General features: G+C 42.6%; 1 protein-coding gene across 3 annotated transcripts; it reads left to right on the forward strand.

Moving 5' to 3' along the window:
* The first annotated feature begins 4827 nt into the window (after nt 1-4827).
* Nucleotides 4828-14624, forward strand: si:dkey-8e10.3 (serine/threonine-protein kinase SBK1). 3 transcript variants are annotated; one of them, XM_048241636.1, is made up of 5 exons: nt 4828-4877; nt 5660-5757; nt 11091-11257; nt 12300-12502; nt 13818-14624. In XM_048241636.1, the coding sequence occupies exons 3-5, from the start codon at nt 11095-11097 to the stop codon at nt 14475-14477; spliced, it is 1026 nt and encodes a 341-aa protein (XP_048097593.1). In that variant the 5' UTR covers nt 4828-4877; nt 5660-5757; nt 11091-11094; the 3' UTR covers nt 14478-14624. The 3 variants fall into 3 exon arrangements, with proteins under 3 accessions (XP_048097593.1, XP_048097590.1, XP_048097591.1); XM_048241633.1 differs by lacking the exons at nt 4828-4877; nt 5660-5757 and adding an exon at nt 9295-9499; XM_048241634.1 differs by lacking the exons at nt 4828-4877; nt 5660-5757 and adding an exon at nt 9295-9491.
* The last annotated feature ends 1182 nt before the right edge of the window (nt 14625-15806 follow it).

A 15806-nucleotide genomic window follows, 5' to 3' on the forward strand; every position in this document is an offset into this window, starting at 1 on the left:
TTTGAATTTCCTCTGAAATCTCCATCTGGAGAGGATTCCATTGACACGGGTTTCCAAACTTCGTTTTTGACTTCCAGGGGAGTAACCAGCATTAAATGAAACTTAAATTGGTGTATTAAAACTCTTACCAAATAGTTTCAGAAAAGCACAAACATATATTTTGTGTAAACCAAGGTTTTAAATGCAGTTGTACTCAATTCCAAAGAAAATACACGTCAATTTCTGTTTAACCCGCCATGCATCAGTGCAGCCCTTAGTTGTGTTGAATGCACTGCTCTATCTGTCATCATATAAAGCCCGCCCCAAGCCGGATAAAGCTATATTATGATTGGATCTTGGGTTTTGGGGGTTTCGGAAACAGGTGTCAATGGGATCCTTTCCAAACTGACCTGCAGAGCACATTCAAATTTGCTAACAGGTTCGTCTGGGTTCACCCAGGCTAATCTTTTATCCTTGCACTGACAGGAATCCCCGGACTTTAGCTGAATTCAGTGTTCATTTTTCATTAGCAAAATTGCCAATATAAACCTGTGCCAAATGTGTTCCAGCATACATTTTCCTGGATTAAGGCTGGAAATACAGATGTTGGGGAGCTGGTATCTGCTGATGTCTGCTGCATTTGGAGCTGGGTCAGTCTGATGCAAACACTCATACTGAAGTATGTTTGCACCTGGCTGATAATGGTCCCTTGTCCCTATAGTGTCTCAAAGAAATTGATGTTTGTAAGTATTTGGGTAAAATTTAATAGAGGGATGAACTATAAGGTTTCCAAGAAAAAACATTCTTACTCCCGCCTTACTTCCTTCTCTGCAAAGTCTACTGAACAACCAACTGTTGTTGCCTCGCCTGTCCCCTTGATGTTCACTCTAATCCCTTCTGTCACGTCCCAGTCTAGGGGTTTTGTGAGACATGAGCAAAAGATAGGAGACGGCCAAAAACGGAAAGTAACTGCAGAGCATAAATTCAAAAATATTTACTTACAAAAAAATATAACAATAAGAAAAATGTGGAAGAACAAAAATTAAGGCTGCCCAAACGAAAGGCCTCAAAAGTAGGCCCAGGTAATCCCCAGCCTTTTCAAGGATACAAGGATGCAAGGAAGTTTATTGTCACATGCATATAGTTACTGGAAGTAAGAAATGCAGTGAAATTATGTCTGGTGTCAGCCTATTTCTGCATTTATGGGGGGTGCAGTAGAAGGGGTTTAGTAGATTAAGTGACAAGGGCTGCATAAGAAAGGTGGGGGGGGATTGGGCAGGGGGCACCAACAAGGAGCACCCAAGAGCAACAGGGGCAAGGAAAAACTCCCTTACCAAGGAAGAAACCTTGGGCAGATCCATGGCTCAAGGGGCTAACCCAACTGCCAGGGGTCTTGGTGTGTGTGTTGGGGGGGTGACAGGGGAGATGGGATAGTGTGCTGTGTATGTGGGGAGAGGGCAGTGTGCAATACGTGTGTTGGAGAAGCTTCATCATGAGACAATGTGCTGTGTATTGGGGGGGGGTCAGTGTGCTGTAAGTATGTTGGGGATGTGTGTTGGAGAAGCTTCCTGATGAAATAATGTGCTGTGTATGTAGGGGGGGGGCAGTGTGCAGCAAGTATGTAGAGGAGGCTTACTGTAGCAAGCAGTGTGCTGTATGTATGTGAGGTGATGACAGTGATGATGTAAGTGTGTGTGTGTTTTTTTGTGTGTGTGTTGGGGATGGGGGTGGGGACAGAAAGGCTAGGCAATCAAGGACATGGGTAGATAGATGGAGGAGAAATTATATAAAAAATAATAAAATAATAAAAAGTTCTATGGAGATGTGCAAAAGTTGGAGAAAGTCAGATATGTGTGTGTGTGTGTGTGTGTGTTTTGACGTGTGATGAAATAAGAAAATAAATAAAAGGTCTGTAGCATAGGGAGTGGGATGTAAAAGTGTACAGTCATGTACTGTAGGTGTGTGTGTGTGTGTGGGGTCATGAGTGCTGAGGAGTGAATGAGTGCAAAGTCAGTATAGTGTGAGTTCAGAGTTGGGAAATGTTTGAGAGTGCTGAAGAGTGAATGTGTGCAAAGTCAGTATAGTGTGAGTTGCTTCGGGAAACAGGCAGAAGCGACAGTGACGGCAAAAACCAGAGCGCGTGGCTTGCGCAGAGCAACGGAGCGATACAGCATGGAGTGGTAGCGGCCAACCCAAAATCCAAGAACGCCCCTCCTGTGATGTAGGAGGCCCCCTTTTAAAGGGCGGAAACCCAATCACAGTGCAACGCAATTAGATAGAGATAGATAGATAGATACTTTATTGATCCCCAAGGGGAAATTCAAGAAGGAGTAGTTTGCCCAAAGGACCGTCTGAAATTAACAGAGCACAAGACACAGAGAGAAACAAGCAGACAGAAATATAAAAAACATGCAGATGTAACACCTTCCCATGTTCTTCTGTGTTCCCGGCATATTTGATATAGGCGGGCCAGACCTAGCGTTCATGGGCTTCGGAAAAAACTTTTTCCGAGTGAAAACATCATCATACCGCATCATTCACGTCAGGTAATGTGTGAGTCAGAGGTCAGAAACTGGGGCTAGATTTTGCTAACAGAGTTGCCCAGTTAGGGGCTCGTCATCACTTTTGTCGTCACGTTGTAGTTCGTTTGTAGTCCATGTGGCCTTTCATGTCCAACAGTTTTAATGTGAACTTGGGAATTTGCCGTTTTTGTCACTTGAAAGCTGCATATCTTTCTTTCACAAGCGTCTTACACTATATTTTAAGCAAATACAGTTGTTTGTTTAGGATTAGTGAGTGTATGTTTTAACCTTTGTTGTGGCATCCGTGTTTGTCACACATTCCGACGGCAAAGCACATGAACACTTGCTGTCGGAAAAACAAAGTAGCCATGGGGGCGGTCCATGTCATTCCGAAGTGCCCTGAATGCACCAAGAGGCGAGCTAAACTGATGACGACAGCGCTGCAACATTGGAGGTCAGTAAACATTGATCGTGGTGTTATCCAATTGCGTCGAAGTCCGGAATCATTCAGAGAAAACATTGGTCTAGTGTTATCCAATTGCGTGCAGTGAGATTTTCAAATGCATGGTGCCGGGTCGATCCTCGAGTTGGGCCATTACATTGTTCGTGGCCAGACCCTTAATCTTTCTAGATTATCAGGGTCTGGATTTTCCATGCTAGGCTGGAACACAACACAGAAAACAAAGAAAACATTTCACAGCAAAACATACTGACTATATCACCAAAAGACACCACCTAGAACAGGGGTGGGTAAACTTTTTGGCTCAAGGGCCACATTGGGTTTTGAAAATTGACCGCGGGCCGCACAACTTCCCACCCATCCCCACACACACACAATTTTTTTTTTATAGCCTATCATTTAGTATCAAAATTAGTTATTAACCCATTGGCGCTGGATGCTGCATGACGCAACATTCTATCTCCCGCCTGATACTGCATAGCACAACATTGAATCTCCCGCTAGATGCTGCGTAGCGCAGCATGCTTTTTATTTCATGTTTCTAGGTGCTACAGAGGCTTAGATATTAAATTTTGGTAGGGGGATAGGATTCTATAGGCGTTTTTAGCAGGCATTTTAGGAGTAAATGGGTTAATTGCTTAAACAATACTGCTAATTTGATGCTGTTTAACAAATGTATAAATTGTGCACTGTCGCTGTCGCTATAAGAACAATTCACGTTTATTTCTCAATGATCTTCTGCCCACTCCGCTATGGCTAGTGCTGTACCTATGGCTGTGCCCTCTCACAGTTTATAAATGGTCAGTTGTGGTAACTACTGTTGCCTTCATGATTTCCTTTTAAAAGTGTCTTTTGAGAAGGAGATATCAATTATCAACAATCAACTCTTTCTCCCTCTGGTGAGTGCAGACGCGTTCCCAATTAAATGGAGTAGCATAACGTTCAAGTTAGATCTGCTGCAAAGGAGATAACTAAGAGTAGGCCTCTGTAGATGAATCTTTTTCATCTGTAGGCCTACCCTAAAATCAAACATGTAGTTTTGACAAAGGTTCAACAGCAATTCAATGCCACTCCTTTCCATATTATTGTTAATAAATATATGCTCAAACCTTAATAATAATTTCAAAATTATACTAAAGTCGGAAGTCCAGACTGTTTATGTTATCTTTCAGTTTACAGGTGACAGTAATACTTCCTCTGCTAGTACTGCTCTCTACCAATAGAGAGCAGTGTTACTCTAGGACATGCATTTTCGGCCCTCTCAAGCACCACCACATGGCATAGATGTGCCATTTAACCTATAGAATGCCACAGAGACGCATTCTCATGGGTTATATATAGGGAAAGCTTTAATTGCCTTGCTGTCTGAATAAAGGGCAAACGTTAACTTAATTCATGGCTCAGAAATCAACATCAAAATGATTTCATGTGAGAGGATCATCATGATGGCAGCGACAGCACGCCCCTTGTGATAAAAGGCTACTGTGTACGTGTGTGTGTGTGTGTGTGTGTGTGTGTGTGTGTGTGTGTGTGTGTGTGTGTTTGTGTGTGTGTGTGTAGTACATGTGCGGGCATGTGTCATCAAATGTTAACCTCTTTGAGTAGGACTCATCAAAGTTGGTGGCAGTATTGGCAGAATGTCGCTGCGTCCTTAATGATGTGGCCTGTCCTTTTGTGCTCAACATGTCAGCATGTCATAGGTCACAGGTCTTCACACATCATTATGAGGACCTGTAGAGTCCAGATGCTATATTTATTTAGCACAGTTGGTGTGTTCTGGAGACGCATCAAGGAGCATCACACCCAGTGGCATCATATCCAAATCCAGTCTTTTAAAGAGGAACATGACCCTGGGAGAGGTAAAGTGTTTAAAGGCCATTTAACAAGAGGAGATAAACTACAGCATCCATTACATGGTAGGCAGTATGCTTGTTTTTACATTGTGAGGGGATGATTTTGACCATGTTGATTTTGATTTTCGTTATCACTCACTCGGGCCATTGATTAAATGAAGATAAAGTTAAATTAATTGAGAAATGGGCATTCAGTTCTTTATAGTAATATTTTAACTGAATCTCTGGCTGTGATCTCAGTATCTAACCGATACCATATTGAATGACTTTTATTCTGTATGTCTATTGTGATATCCAGTACAACTGTGACTATAATTGGTAATTAGCCCGTGAAAACTATACATGTCTGTTTCTGCACGCACTGGTTTTGATTTCTGTGAGAAAGTCCATCGGAGGGTAATATTTGCTTTGGCAAATTCAGGCTGAGAATAGTATCTGGTGAACTATATTGTGACTCATAGCAAGCATGTGGCACACTACCACACACGTGTGCACGCACACACACACACGCACACACACACACACACACACACACACACACACACACACACACATACACCCTTTGGCAGTGCGACAACTGGAAGATTACCTCAGGGTATTCTGTGCTTTGTTGACATCGGATTTGTTTCTTGTATTGCAGTGAAGGGGGTAAGAGGGGCTTTTGCATGTCTCTGTTGAACCCCCCCCCACCGCCATAAAACCACCCCCCAGCCCAGAGGAATTCTCCTGCCCGTTTATTACTCCATAGCACAGATGCCTCCACTGTGCACAGTAGACCACTGTTACACTTGTATTTAATCATGACCTCTTCCATAATCACATCCAGCGCATGTGTTCTTCTGCAGGTGTTGGAAATGGTGGGAAAGCAAGGCACAGTGAGCGGCTGAAGCAGTCTGCTGAGAATCGAACTGCACAACTGTGTGACTGTCTACTAAATGTGAACGTAAATATGCTATTAAAAGTACAGCATGACTGGCACATCACTTCAAAGCCTTTGTATTTACACCCCAGCATGTGTTTCCATTGTGTAATATTCCTACCTTGGCCACCCGTGGCATTCGCATAGGACACATGGTGGTTCAAGTTTCCATTGTAAATTACTGTAGGTATGTGAATATACAGTGACAGACAGCTTGTTGAATACCACACAGCCTCTCACCTCAAGGACCTTCCAGTGGATCAATTTGTTTCACAAAATGGCCGCCTGGCGATGTTAATTGGCCTGAAAGAGCTCTGGCCAGTTCATCATTGGGAGGGGGGTCTAGGACTCTGAACTCTAAATGGGTCTTCTTCAGGACTTCATGAGTGCCTACTCATCACCTCAGGGTGACGGATGCGGGTGAGATCCAGTACTAGGTCCGGCGCTTCGCGGCTTGCCCCTGGCTGAAATGATATCTCGCGTCACTGTCCTCACCCACTTCATCTGCACCTCTGCTGTAACCCATCTCCTTCAGAAACTCTTTAATAACCTTTCTATATTAAGTCAGCTGCTTCCTGTGCCTAAACCCACTTGCCTACCACCTACTACTGTGTATGTGTGGGTGTGGGTGGGTGTGTGTGTGTGTGGGGGGGGGGACCATATTGACCTATTAATAGATGCATTGCAGTCACTGATCAAAGATAGGGTTAGTGATGGGTTAGAGAGTTGGTGAAAGATGATTGTTGATATTTGAACTAAACTGCCAAAAAATAGACCCCTCCCTTCAGTGATCTATAGGTTTGTGGGTGTGAACTGGTGCCACCTGTTTCTGACTGGCCTGAATTACATTACATTACATTACATTACATTTGGCTGACGCTTTTTTAACCAAAGCGACTAACAACATGGTAAACAGTATTGTGTGTACAGTGAATAGTGTTGTCTGTTTGTTTTCAGTTTTCGCTGGCAGTTACACAAAGTTTTATTTTCAGTGTGTACACAGAATGGATCGCTAGTGGATCTTTATGAGATATTTGCTGAATGTGACAAAAAGTGAAAAAATAATTATAATCCCTGACTATTCCTTTAACCACCAAATGACTGCATTTCAGCTAAAATACCAGCAGATAATTTAAAAATATCTCACAGAGGTGCAGTACAGTGTATGTGGATCTCAGTCCTGGATCATTTCTGGAACATAGTACACATCCATAATGTAGGGGATGCTTTGATAAGGTAATATAGAAAAATTAGACATTTCATTAGGGCATCACAGATTTATTGCTAGTTGTCCCAGCTTTCAAAAGTTTTCCACCAATTTCTTGATTTCAGATTTTTCTTTTGCTGATAGGAATATTGTTGAGTCTTCCAAAAAATCCTTAAAAATACCGGAGGAACCCACTTTGGAATAGTTCTGTCTTTTTTTGTAATTTCTTATTCTGTGTTTTGCACATGTGTGTGCTTCGCGTTGATGTCTGAGGCTGCTGCTAAACACTCACTTTCTCAGAAAGAGAGAGAGGCCGAGAGAGAGAGAGAGAGAGAGAGAGCTATTGAGTTCGGGAGAAGCCGAACAACATGTGACATGTGTATATGTGTCTGGACCGGTCATTCAGATACCAAAGACGCAGTTTGACACGATCAAGAACCCGACACCCCCTTTGACAGCACACAGAATTTTAGTTAATCCACAGTTAGGCCACAGCAGGTGGGTGGTTTGGGGCTTGGGGATGGGGAGGGCATTGGCAAGGATGTAAAACTGACCGTTCTGTGCTCCGGCGAGAGAAAAACACTTCACATCTTAAGAATGTGAGATGACATATAATCGTTCTCAACTCTGGGAGCTTTGCTTTTGCGGCAGATTAACATCATACCCCTGTAGTCCAGCATGCAAAGATGATCAAGTTAAGAAATCATCCCCATTATATTTCTATGAGACTTGAGACTTTCTGCATCGAATTTCTCAACAGGGAGCGAAACAACAATCCCAAGCAGGGGGTCAGAGTGAGAGCGACAGCTGTTGGTTGGTAACATTTGGTTGCTCACTCCGCTTTGGAAATTATAGCCCCGATTGTGGTGGTTATGTTGAGCCCGTTGTCTTTCCTCACCATTCTGTAATTCCATTCCTGATGCACCCCTGGGACGTGTCGTGAGGGACGCATACCGGGATACTGGCGCCCACCTCGTATGTCCCTTGGATGCATGCGGAGCCAAAACATCGCCTAAATCCCCCCTCCGCGACCCCCTGTCCCCCAACAACCTATCCCCGCTCTTCCTGTGCCTCCTGTGTGTCAACAATGATGCTGAAATGTGACGACAGGCATTCCCATACAAGTTGCACATTAATGTAAATGCACATTTATGCAAAATAAAACCAATGGGAATCTGATAAATAGCATCAACCACATCAGTTTCATTTTCTCACAAGGATACAACTTAATTAGACACACACACACACACACACACACATACATATCACATATGTATAGGCACACGACTGAAACAAAACATCTCAATGACAGGGATGATTTATCATTGTATATACTCATGATCATCTGCCATCTAAATCTGTTTACAACAAAAGATTCCACAGTGGGTGCTCACTTATTTAACTGGAATTTAACAACTCCAGAGGCTCTCGCCCTGAATCGAATCTAGCATTTAACACTGCATGCCTGCTGGCGGAGAAATACCCGCAGTGCCACGAGGGGCACGCGCTGCCACTGGGGCACTCAGAATAGCCTTCGCCAGGGTGTTGAGTGAGGACACTCAGGAGTGGAGTGCTACTCTTGCCAAAGCAGTGTAGGGCAATCGTTACGGCAGTGTGTGTGTGTGTGTGTGTGTGTGTGTGTGTGTGTGTGAGATTCAACCTGAGTGCCTTTGATGGCAGACACTTCGGTAACACACTCAGGGGAATGTATTATTTCCAGGACACTTCGCCGGACATGCCAAGGCTGTGTGAGAGAGTAGACTGGTTTGCACTGGGCTGCTGCATCTGGTTAGAGTAATTATTTACAGAGGGACACTTCAAGAGAATAAAGAAAGAATAAACTCAAAGAAATTATTTTGTTACACCCCAGTGTCAAGTGGATTGAAAACAGTGTGACAACCCAAAATAGCTCATTAGTTTATTGTATATTTTGTTTATAACATCCACAATTCTATCCTATTCTATATTATATTATATTATATTATATTATATTATATTATATATTATTATATTATATTATATTTATATTATATTATATTATATTGATAGCTGCGTACGTGAGCATCTAGAAAAATCACGTTGTGTACACGTGTGTGTGTGTTCAAATGTGTGTATGTGCAAGCGTGCACGCCCATGTGTTGTCCAGATACCCGCGCAGTCAGCAGTGGCACAAACTTTTTAATCTTCCCACAGCGGTTAGGAGGACAGCGGTTAGGAGCACAGGGTTAGGGCGCTTCTTCTTCCATATAAAGCGCTAGTTTGCAATCTGCCGCTGAGCAGTGAGTTGGTGAATGAGTGTCAGTGAGACTCAGTGAGTGTGCTATAGCCTACTGGACCTCTGGGTGCACTCTGGGGTGGACAGTACAGCTGCAGCTGAGGTGAAAGAGGGACAGAGGCTGACACGGACAGACACAGGGGCCAGCAATCAGTGAGCGTCCCAGTGCTGGTGAACACATGTGCCAGGTGGACAGAGTAAAGCAGGGCAGTGCAGGTCACATACAGGGCTGACTTCTCTTATCTCTCTCTCTCTCTCTCTAAAGACTCTCTAAAGGTGTGTGGGTGAGTACATACAAGTGAAGACATCCATGCATTTACGCTGTTCAATACAAAGATGACATGCATGTCATATTATCTGAGCTGTACACATTTTTAAACAAATATTGAATATGATAATGTTGTTATTGGAATTGCATAAATAGTGTGTTTTGGTTCTTGAATAGATCCACAGAAGAACTTTTGACATTGTTTGGTTTGTTTGGCAGCTTAGGTTAAAGATAAAATTGTAGCTTTTATTGACAAAAAAAAAAATTTTCTAAACAACTGTTTTATTGCATCAATTATGTTGATGTAATTTTTCTTTCAGAAAAAGAGAAACATGAACAATTCAATTAATGAAAAACAAAAGGAATAGTGTTAAATTGTAGGCTTATATATGTATTTATTTTTGTCTTTGAATTAACATGGATTTTTGTTTCAGATTTCATTCAACCCACAGTATTTTTGGCATGTTCCCACTTTAATTTACAATGTATCTAAAAGTAACGAAACGGAGTTTGTTAGTGACTAGTGACTTTGTTAGGCAATATGAGCTCTTTCATGGGCAAGTCTAGTGAGATGATATGCATGATGTAATTGGATAAGTTGATATTTTGAGACATTAGAAGGCCTCCAGAGCACACATCATAATTCAAACTCCATATGATCAATAAATTAGTGCTTCTGAGTTGTTTACATTGTAAAATGTTTAATTTGCAAGCCTGTTTTGTTCATTGTTAACAAATCATTTGATTGAACACAAGAATAACTTTCCTCATATGCTACCTAATGGACACTTGCCCACAGTGTGTAATCTATTTGACCAAGTGTTAAATAAGAAAGTGTTTGGGGGTTGAAGAAGTGTGTAAGGCATGTGTGAAAGCAGCTCTGGTAATCTGATGAAGAAGGTGTTGAAAGATGCCTGTGACAGACGGGATTGATCCTTGTCTTGTTTAAAAAGAAAAAAGAAAAAAAGAGGAATGCACAGCCTTACACAAAAACCAAGTGACTGTGACAGTGACTGTTGTAGGCAGATGAAATATAAATGACAACTAACACAAGTGTTTAGAATTAGATGAGCTTTGGCAGTGACAACCTCCTCATCTGACAATGTTATAGTTGGAATAAGCACAACATTTCAGCGATTAATCATATTTATCATAAGACAAGTCAGTCTTTCAGCTTCATGAATTCAGCAAGGACTTGTTCATCACCAGCTGTAACCGTCATCAGTGCAGTCAAATTGTTTGAGTAGAGATATGATATATATCCATGTAAATCTTATACAGTAATGATATGTCATAACAATGTATATATCATATACTGTACATTGTTTATATATATATATATAAATATATATATATATATACATATATATATACAACAATGTACAGTATATTGTACTGTTTAAATCTCAAATGAATGTTATGCTATGTTATTTGTAATGATTTTACGTAACGGTAAATACAATGATTTCAATCCACATTTAAATGTATTTCATAGGTGTGGATGTAAGTCCGATCCTCAGTGTTGACATAAATCTAATGTGTGGTTTGAAATGTAAATGTGTGTGACATGACATGCGTGTCTTGCTGTCCCTGTGGCCTCTGGGCAGGACGATGATTGAACTGGGGATGCCGGCCGGGAGTCTGATCGACGAGCTGATGGAGCTCACTGCCCAGAGCCTCAGCCACCTGGAGATCAAGGAGCACTTCAACATCATCAAGGAGATTGGCCGCGGAAAGTACGGCAAAGTGCTGCTGGTCACACATCGCTTCAGGGGTAAGGAGGACGGCGGGGGGGGGGAGGGGGCGGTTGCACGGGGACAGGGCAAGGTCAGTACAGGGCTGTGGTTCAGAGGATGGGGCATGGTGGTTAACGCTCATATTGCAGGGTTACTGATGAGTGTGTGGATTTCAGAAAAGAGGGGGGTGTTTACAAAACATGACAAATTGGTTCAGGCTTAATTATAACAATGAGATACTGACATTTACAACATTGTAATGCACTGAAATAGGAAGTGTGGAAAAATGATAGATAGATAGATAGATAGATAGATAGATAGATAGATAGATAGATAGATAGATAGATAGATAGATAGATAGATAGATAGATAGATAGATAGATAGATGATCCCCAAGGGGAAATTCAAGAATGATTCAGTGGATGTTATGTTGTTGTTGTTAGAAAAAGACTGTGTTATAAGACAAACATTACCATATCATAATCATGTTATGGCAGAATTCATAGGCACACATGAGTTAGCTATGACAGTGTGTATGACAGGGTGTAATAGTGTCATGCTACCATAATCAGAAACTGTGCTGACAGAATGATGACATAACATGACATTTACTTTTAGTGATAATGACCATGATAAGTGATTGGACTTCAACTGCCAGTATTACAAGGCAGGGTATCTGCCATAAAATTTCCATGACATGGTTATATCAGGCAGGGTTAAGTGTTACCAAATTTTGTAAAATAATTTGCTTAAAGAATATTAAGGCTTATGCAACTGGAAGCAATGTGGTCTGACGTAACAGCAATGTAATTTCTAACTAATCCCTGTTGTGACAGGTGGTTAAAATACAGTATATAACCCATCACCAGTCAGATTTTGGGGCAAGCAGTTGTGTGCTGAATATGCAGCTGTAAGACACACACACAAACTGGACCTTAGGAAAGACCTTAAGAAAAATGTTCATATTGATCTAAAAGAAACTGTAGAGATGACAGTGTTTCATATTTTGGTGTCTTGTGTGTTTTTGTTGTTTGTTGGTGTTTGCTGGTGTTTTGTGGCATTTCTCGGGTTAACGAACAGGGACACCGATGGCACTCAAAGTGATGCCCAAAGCTTCGACCAAGCTGCAGGGCTTCCTGCGCGAGTACTGCATCTCCCTGCACCTGTCACGCCACCCGTGCATCGTGGGACTCTTCGGAATCGCCTTCCAGTCCAAAGAGCACTATGGCTTTGCCCAAGAGCTGGTGATTGGCCGGGACTTGTTTGCGGTTATCAAGCCAAGGGTAAGACCCATGCTGTGTGCATAGGTAGAAACTGCTACCATGTTCAGTTGAATTCGGGCTTCTCTTTTTAAGCTATTGCGAAAACAGTTGAAGAAAACAGAGGATGTGCAAATCACAACAAATATGTTTTTGTTTTCCAAGACCACTGTTATTAGTCAATCGATTGCACTTTCCCAAACCCCTTGAAATGCAGACTTTAAATTGGGAAACAATACAAAAGACGTTACCACCTGCATTACAGAGAAGGCAATGTTTGGTATCCATACAAGAACATCATCCAAAGTAACCAGAGCCGCCTTGGAACATGGAAATTATTTGCAAGATTCATAACAAGATCAAAGGTCAGATTCTTCAAACTCGATATGGCAGGCAAATTAGAGTGTGAACTATAATTATCAGGCCCCTAACTTCGTCATTAGTAAGACTGATGTATCTCTTCATCTGTCAAGGAATCTATTTAAAGTCCTGAAGAGTAGACTTCTAACTTATCAATCAGGAACTTCCAAAGAGATTTGTGAAAGCTCAAGATGTGGATGGTGAAGTTAATAAAACAGGTGGAAACCTTTGCCCTGTGAGTGCTATATTTTTTATTACAGTGGCCTAAAGTGCCTTAAGTGAATCCCGAAAGTTAAGCTCTTTGTGACCCTGAGGATTACAAAGGCATCTGACATGGAATGCAGTTAAATTAAATTCAGTTCCACGGTCACGTGAAGTGAAGGAGGTGAGCGTGTGGCACCTCATGGTATGTGCATTTGTCACTCCTCAAACTGTGCATTATAGATAAAGCCAGTGGTCACGGTCTGGACCACACACGCACTCCAATATTCCCCTTCATTTGCTGTGTATTATAACAATAATTGACACTAAGAAATACACTCACGCCATCCCAGGAGTGTAGACTGTGGAGAGCCTAAGAAGGATGGCATACCTAATCCCTTTATTTCTGCCACTGAATGAAAGATTTCATATGCAAAGCTCATGGAATTTCATTACAATCTGCTCTTTTAAACTAAGAATGACCATATACTGTATCTATTTGTGAAATATGTTTTAACCAATGTTTCATGAGATGATTGTATATGTTAAAAGAATCAATGCAGTACACATTTAATATTTGTAAATGATGGTATTTCATATGATTTACACCACTCTCCTGGGTGGTGAGGGTGATTAAATGCAGGATAATTAAAACTCTTTTCTCTTTTTCATATCTAAAAAAGCAATACATTACAGAAATGTTTTTCTGATCTGAAAATATGAATGGTGAGGCTGTGGAATACAGGCACACACTTATTCTAAACCCCTCTTCAATCAGGTGGGTATTCCAGAGTGTGCAGCGAAGCGCGTCGCCGAGCAGGTGGCCAGCGCACTGGAATTCATCCACGACCACGGCCTGGTCCACCGCGACATCAAGCCCGAGAACGTCCTGCTGCTCGACAGCCACTGCCACCAGGTCAAGCTGGCCGACTTCGGGCTCACCCAAAAGAAGGGCACCCTGATCCGCATGATCTCGGGCACCCTGCCCTACATGGCGCCCGAGTTGTGTGCCATGGCAGTGGAGGAGGGTGAGACGGAGGCCAAGGCGCCCCCGCTCAGCGTGGAGCCCAGCCTGGACACATGGGCATTTGGCGTGCTCGTCTTCTGCATCCTCACCGGCTTCTTCCCCTGGGACCGCTGCGTGCCATCTGACGACTTCTACGAGGAGTTCGCAGATTGGTGCCAGCAGCCGTCCATCGCAGATGTCCCGTCCCAGTGGAAGAAGTTCAGCCCCGCCGCCCTGGAGATGTTTAGCAAGGTGCTAGCCTTGGATGCCACCCAGAGGTGCTTGGTAAGTGAGGTGAAGGCGTATGTGGAGAAGGACTGGCTCAAAGCAGGGAGCTCTAATGGCCTTCCATGGGCAGACAGCAAGAAGGTCAATGGCACGATCAGCCCTAGCTTGGGCAGAAGCAGCCCTGTCCGTGAGGCGTTGGCATGACGTAAATCATTCTCAAGGACTTCCCAAGGGTTCTTTTTTAGCATGCAGTGGAGGTCGGAGGTCGGAGAGTGAGGATAAATGTTAAATTCCTTCAGGACTGTAGGTCATCTCAACTGGTTGCGGCACTCATTTTATGGGGGCCGTTAAAGTGTAGAAAAAGTTCACGCTGTTCCATTTTATGGGGGGCCAGGATGATTGAGTGAGACAAGTTCTACACACCTTCCGCTTGCAGCAGATGGATAAAGTGTCTGGGAAAGCCCTGAGCCCTGGTGGCCTTCAAGAGCATGGACCAAGAGCTCTGATGTCCGATACCTAGACATACCATATTCCCTCGGAGAGCATTGCTTTATGGAGAAGATCCTGTTCCTTTGTGCTCTGAATCTTCAACTTTGCACGTCAACTAAAAGCCACAAAATATAATCTTGCTGACTGTAATGGTATTGGAACTACACTGACTTATGTGAGAACCAAGCCAATATCAATATAACAATATAATTCAATGTCACTAAAAATTCATTATTTTAAGTTGTTGACAGGTGTCTGTTGCACAATGATATAAACACATAATATTAATTTTGCACACACATTTAATATATTGTTTGAATGTAAGATTTGTCAGAGTGTAATGCCTGTGCACGATACAAATAAAATTATTGAATCTGTCCATAATCGCATTTATCTTATTGAAACCCCTATGCTACACTGTCAAAGACCTGCCAGTCGAGGCAAGACTAGACAGAGAAGGGAAAGAAGACCAGTTCTTCCTCATCTTCCTCAGTTGTTCGCTGAGAAACTTCAGAAAGAAATAACTCTGTGACACTACCAAGGCTGATCAATGAGCAAGGACTCCACACTCTAGCTTCAAGTTTCAAGTTCAGGAGGATGTAGAATTGGTTTGAAACTCATTAAGTCGTTCAGCAATCGTTTTAGGGCGGGTTGGTTAGTAGAGGGGTTAGGACAAGTGTGGGCATTCACATCTGTGCATTGCAATGTAATTGTCCAACGTGTTCTGAAGACACTTCTGTAGAAGCACAATCAACACAAGAGCACTAAGCCGGGGCTCTGGGACTGTTATCTCACTCAGGGGAGAATGTGTTTCATGTTACGGGCTCTTTGAAGTTGGCAGCGGTAGTTGTGGTAAGTGATCCGTCCATGGCCTTTCTTTCCCCTGCGCTCCTTCCTCTTTGTCCCTGATACCCATCAGCCCTTAACATTGAGTAATCTCATGGCATCTGCTGCAGCTGGCCCGTCACTGACTGACGTTGTCCCATCTTCGTCTGTTCGAGCAGGAGCGCTAACAACGGCTGTCCCAGTGAGACCGCAGCATGG

The sequence above is a fragment of the Alosa alosa genome, chromosome 4 (genome assembly GCF_017589495.1).
Source record: "Alosa alosa isolate M-15738 ecotype Scorff River chromosome 4, AALO_Geno_1.1, whole genome shotgun sequence".
In the NCBI taxonomy this organism is placed as follows: Eukaryota; Metazoa; Chordata; class Actinopteri; order Clupeiformes; family Clupeidae; genus Alosa; species Alosa alosa.